The 6,394-nt window shown below is 44.1% G+C and overlaps 1 protein-coding gene across 1 annotated transcript in view; it reads right to left on the bottom strand.

The window, feature by feature from the left end:
* Positions 1 to 2,946, bottom strand: part of olfm1a (olfactomedin 1a) — a 32,423-nt gene extending 29,477 nt beyond the window's left edge. The window contains exon 1 of the mRNA XM_076269796.1: positions 2,594 to 2,946. Within this exon, the coding sequence (XP_076125911.1) occupies positions 2,594 to 2,743 (150 nt within the window). The 5' untranslated portion in view covers positions 2,744 to 2,946. The remainder of the gene's footprint in view (positions 1 to 2,593) is intronic.
* Positions 2,947 to 6,394: the final 3,448 nt, after the last annotated feature.

The following is a 6,394-nucleotide window of genomic DNA, read 5'->3' as shown; positions in this document are numbered from 1 at the left end:
TGTTTTCCATTTGTCAAGGTTTTGGCCCAGAAGTTCGTTTAGCATGATGCAAGCTTCTGGCTACCCACAGTGCTCCACACTCCAAACATTAAGGTGTCCCGAACAGTTATTCAGAGCCTATTTTTAATGTGTTCTAACAGACAGTACTGGAGAGAATTTAAAACACACACTCACACACACACACACACACACACAGACAGACACACACACACACAGACACACACAGACAGACACACACACACACAGACACACACACACACACAGACACACACACACACACACACACACACACACACACACACACAGACAATGCTGGCGAATTCAAAAGGCACTGTACAGCCAGCGTCCCTGGTCCCTCCACCTGAAAGATAACTACAGGACAACATCTCACTACAGGACGAGATGGTTCTTAGAGACAGGACAACATCTCACTACAGGACGAGATGGTTCTTAGAGACAGAACAACATCTAACTACAGGACGAGATGGTTCTTAGAGACAGAACAACATCTCACTACAGGACGAGATGGTTCTTAGAGACAGAACAACATCTCACTACAGGACGAGATGGTTCTTAGAGACTGTAACGCCTCATTTGACACGGTTCAACTGCAATAGGCGTGATGTTTGTGTGTGTGATGGTTAAACTGCTATAGGTGTGATGTGTGTGTGTAAAGGTTTAACTGCTATAGGCGTCATGTGAGTGTGTGTGATGGTTGAACTGCTATAGGCGTGATGTGTGTGTGTGTGATGGTGCTATAGGCATGATGTGAGTGTGTGTAATGGTTTAACTGCTATAGGTGTGATGTGTGTGTGTGTGATGGTTGAACTGCTATAGGCGTGATGTGAGTGTGTGTGATGGTGCTATAGGCATGATGTGAGTGTGTGTGATGGTGCTATAGGTGTGATGTGAGTGTGTGTGATGGTGCTATAGGTGTGATGTGAGTGTGTAAAGGTTTGACTGCTATAGGCTTGATGTAAGTGTGTGTGATGCAAAACTACACTATGAGTGTGTGTGATGGTGCTATAGGCGTAATGTGAGTGTGTGTGATGGTTGAACTGCTATAGGCGTGATGTGAGTGTGTGTGATGGTGCTATAGGCGTGATGTGAGTGTGTGTGATTGTGATGGTGCTATAGGTGTGATGTGAGTGTGTGTGATGGTGCTATAGGCGTGATGTGAGTGTGTGTGATGGTGCTATAGGCGTGATGTGAGTGTGTGTGATGGTGCTATATGATGATGCAAAACTACACTAGTGTGCCTGTTGGGACGCCAGACAGAGCAAGTAGTGCCATGTCCCGAGACAGAGCGTGTAGTGCCATGTCCCGAGACAGAGCAAGTAGTGCCATGTCCCGAGACAGAGCAAGTAGTGCCATGTCCAGAGACAGGTCAGTTCATCAGCAACGTGAATAATCCTGGGCGCTGAGAAATGATGAGAATCCCACACCACTGCCAACTGCTTCACCACAGCACGCAAATCTGCATCATCTTATACCGACAGAAAAACGGACAATCCATCTTATACCGACAGAAAAACGGACAATCCATCTTATACCGACAGAAAAACGGACAATCCTTCAGCATATCCTTCAGCATTGTTCCCTTGGTGCACAATAAAACATGCAGAAAGTTGACTAATAAGGCAAACATCTAAATAATGTACATCACTTTAATAATGTATTCCCGTGCTTATGAAGTATGGCAGCATATGACTCTCTAGTTTATAATGCCGTACATAATAATGTATCCACGTTCTTATGGAGTATGGCAGCATATGACTCTCTAGTTTATAATGCCGTACATAATAATGTATCCACGTTCTTATGGAGTATGGCAGCATATGACTCTCTAGTTTATAATAATGTATTCACATGCTTATGGAGTATGGCAGCATATGACTCTCTAGTTTATAATGCCGTACATTTTGTGTAGCAGTCTGAACTCTCACTATTCAATTGGTAATAAACTCCCTGACAAGCAACACGCAAGCCTCTGTCTCTAAAATAATTATAAATTTAATCTCCAGGACTAACCATGACACTCAATTTGAGATGTTCAACCAGCCAAAATGAGACATAAACGGCTTAATAAAATTACCCCACTGCACTTACACACCTATCCAGCCCAATCAATATCTTCATTAAGTGTTAATGAGCTGCCCATTGACGAATGAGGTGGTCACTCCATCATGGTGAAGTTGACCAGACAACATAATCAGCGCTCACAGTGCTTCTTACAGCGAGTGGAAATTAAATATAGATTTCATTTCAAGTGTGACCGTGTAAGATTATGAACAATTTCCTGATTTCAAAAATACTTTTAAATTACTTCAATCATTTACTATGCTACACACGTGATAGCCACAAATCAGTTTCATTTTGTTGAAGCTGTGTAATATGTTAAAGAAATTATTAATGAATGTCTTCGTCAATTATACACAAGTAAATAATTATTCAACAGAGAGAAAGCTCTAATTTTATCGGCAATTTTAATGAACTAGTGGCCTACTGAAATGCACGATCGGTCGGTGCTCTTGCCCTAGGGCAGTGATCTAATAGGTGACCTCTGATACTGAAGGTGTGGATGTGGACTCACTCCGGTACTCCGGTCCGGAACCCCCGGAGGCGCAACGTTCAGTGCCGTGGCGTTGAGTCCTACGATGGACGGCAACGTTTGTGACATCCAGTTCGTGATCATCGCCATGGTGCTCAGAACGACCCCGATCTTAAGCAGCGGCACCGACATGATTTATCTTCCTTAGATTCCCGCTTCAGACACCTTCATTCGTCCCATTGCGATTGAAAAATAACGGGGCAACCGGTGTTGCCAATAAAAGTTTGGAGCAGCATCCGCGGCCACCGGCTGCACAGCAACACATTGGGCATCTCCAAACACGCTGCTTGTCCCGGAGGATAGAGTGCTGGGTCGGCGCAGACACGGGAAGTAGTGATACTCTCTGCCTCTGTCCGTCGCGTGGCCGCACTCGAGTGTGGAAGGACTTGGCTACGGGAGACGCAAGGCTCTCTCTCGCTCACTGCCCCCGCCCACCACCTAGCAAGTCTCAACAGCGCGCCTCATCTCCCTCCCCATCGCGCACGCACCCCTTTCGGTCCACCCGCTGCTGCACTCAGATGTCCTCTTCCGTGGGACAATATCGAATTTGGTGACGTAAATCATATTTTACGTAGTTCTCATCCGAAGGTAGCCTATACACGTTACCAGTGACATGTACAACCCTGACAAATTAATTTGTGCAGGAAATGGATAAATCCTGATGCTTTGCCAAAACATTGCTCTCTACATTACAGGGTAAATTATGTAATAAGGTCCTGGCCAAGTGGTAATTGAAATAAAGATCATTCAATAGCTTAGATCAGGTTTGGAAGGGTGAATGAAGCCGTTGCGTTCTATCCACAATTTGTTTTGCCCGGATAAGAAGGGACGCTAGTTTTCTGATCACATAAATACTTCAAAATAGTCGCTGCATCCTAAAAACTGTAAATGTGTCAGATTTTAATGTGATTTAGATACCTAAGACACTGATCAGCACCTTCACAATTTTAGGCTAAAGTTGAGTTACCAGAGACCATAGGCCTACCATCGACATCTTGTGGCCATTGCTGGAACCGTGCACTAGAGTGAAATAACAAATGTATACCTATGCCGTTATAAAGACGTTTTAAAATTGTGAAATCATTTTCATAACGCACGATTTAATCGCCCCACTAGAATACAAACAATGCGAGCGTTGGCCTTTAACGCAGAGCCATTAAGGAATTTCTGTCAGCGCAGAGTCAGTGTCGATAGTCCTCATGGGCTCACTCTGATGTTAGGGACATTTCCCAAGTACTGTGGACGAAGAGATGAATACACTCATCCATACATTGTTGCGAATATTGGATATATTTGCAGGGAATTTACAACCATTTGGTTGAAAGTTGAATGCAGAATGGCACCAGCTTTGACCAACAGGTGGCGCTGTGGGACGTATAATGAGACAGGCCTGAGACTGCAGGGGTGGGAGGTAATGAGCACCTGATCGGAGTCTTCTCGGCCTTCTGGAGCCGCTGTCCTCAGTCCAGAGGCGTTGATCATTGCCCTTAGGTCCAGTGTCAATTTAGGCCTATGAGACTATATCAGGAATCAGCTATGCCACTCGTATAATTAGGTTAGGTAACCTGAATTCCACATGGAGAGGGAAAGTAGGCTATTCTATGCATTTGCCCATAGATGAGTCGGCAGCCATGCAGTGTACCTGGCGCTTCTCCCCATCCTCGTTAAGCACGGCTGAAGACTAATTTGACATGACCACTCTTCAGCAAACTAAATAAATAAATTAATTAATTCGGTTTTATTGTATCCTTCATGATTCTAAGAGGATAAAATACATACTGAGAATCATCTTTGTGGCCTTCTTTGTGGGTTGAATAAACGCCTTCACAACGAGAGTAATAGACGAACGAATTTGGATATGTAAAGGCAATAACACAAATAGGCAGCTATAGATGTCATCTTCAGTGATTCTCACACAGATACAAGAGTTCTAATAATAACGTTTTAGTTCTTGTTTGGTGGTGACAAGAGACACCAATCTGTTGTGCCACACTGTGGAGCCAGCTGTTCCAAATGGCCATATCACGTTTTAATTAATGCGTTCGGTTGCGTATCCTTCGCTTCGGTGGAACGGCGGGAGATTGGAGAGACAGAGGTCAGCTATTCCACACAGCCTCTAATCAGCCCCGCTTCAGAGACGCCCGCCATCAGCCAAATAGACTAATTAACTTCTGTCAGCCTACATCTAAATCTAAACTTAGCAACTCCAAATTGCACTGTCTTGAAAAATCACCTGAAACTGTCAACAAGATTACCTTCGTGTTCTGAATTAAAATGAAATAATACATAGGCTAATTTATCTATATAAAGAATGGGAAGCTGTTTGGGTTACAGGGAGACCCATACGAATGGACATGTCAAGGAGAAGTTTCATTAAATCAATTTATACGCTGATTCAACAACTGTGGACTTTGTAACATGAAGAGATAAGACCAACAGGCGATTTCGACATCCTCTAATGTTCAGAGCCAAGAGATGACTACAATCGACCAAAGTTTTTTCCACTTCAGAAGTTGGTAGTGGGCTGTGTGTTGCTGACAAAATTATAAAATATTCTTATTTGTTTTTATCATAAAACATAGGACATCCAAGTACAGGTGTAGGTTATTCATTCCAAATCATTAATCCGTTCTGATTTTAGGCTTTTGAGTTGTAAAACGGAGTGATGTTAACTGCTAAATGAAGACATTCAAAACAATGCATAAAAGCAAAGCATACATCCTATCTCAGTGGAACCTTATACGGGTGATTGCATAGTCGGCTACCGTGCCTATCTCCGCACCTTGCAGATCTCATCAGCTGCATGATAACGATTGCTCGATGCAATCTACCCAAATAAGGGTCGTTGTACGGACCTACATAATGTACAAAGTAATGTACATTATCAGTGAGTACGGTGGGAAATGGCGTTTATAAACCTACTTGGGTGAGTTCGGAGCCCATCAAGACGAGCAGGGTGAGACTCAGAAGCTTTTCTGCAGGTTGCATCTTGCGCTTCGGGTAGCACCCGATCCAGGGCTCTCACATACAGATGGATTTTCTTCCCCCCAAAACAGTCCTCCGCTCGCTATGAAAGCCAGGTGCAATCCGTTTTGCAGCCTTTAGCAGTGGAATACCGGTAAGGAAATCTTGTTTGCAGAGGCGTCACTTTGCATATTTATCGCATCTTAGTTCTTCGGTGTGCCAGGGGCGACTGCCTCCTTTTCAGTCTTCCCGGATGGAGACGTCGGTGGCCAAACCTTTGAAAGGAAATGCCATAAACACGTTTCACGATCCCCGCTGTCAAAAGTTGGCTGCTAAATAAGGGCAGCGCGGCGAGAGGGGGAAATTTGAGAAAAACTAGCGCTGACCGTGGTGCTGAAACCGGATATGACATGGGCAGGCGTGGGAAATTCAAGCCGATGGGGCGGGGTGGTTATATGGATAGCTGTTTGGTAATTCTGGTGTGACGAGGGAAGGTGGTCCAGAACACCGTGTTAAAGGTAGAATTTTGTTTCAGGCGACTGTAACTTTACTTCTGTCATTCCAATCGGAACAGGGGATCTCAGGTTAAACACAAATGGCGGAAGATCTTCACCGATATGCTCTGAGACCGGTTACCATGGAGACTGGCTTTCATCCTCTCTAGATTCATTGTTACAAAAGACTATATTCACATAACTTCATTCGCCAGCCTAATGAGCTATCAGCCACAGTGAAAAGTAGCATTTACAAAGAGGACCAAACGCGAAAAAAACGTTTTTTATCCCCTACGTTCTCATTTTCCACAGAAGTCATTAATAG

The sequence above is a fragment of the Alosa pseudoharengus genome, unplaced genomic scaffold (assembly GCF_046254945.1).
Source record: "Alosa pseudoharengus isolate Yale_2024_CS ecotype anadromous, Long Island Sound unplaced genomic scaffold, YU_APseudo_1.1 YU_APseudo_1.1_scf_6, whole genome shotgun sequence".
NCBI classification, from domain to species: Eukaryota; Metazoa; Chordata; class Actinopteri; order Clupeiformes; family Clupeidae; genus Alosa; species Alosa pseudoharengus.
The sequence above is the reverse complement of the archived record's forward strand: the minus strand, read 5'-3'. Positions and strand labels throughout refer to the sequence as shown.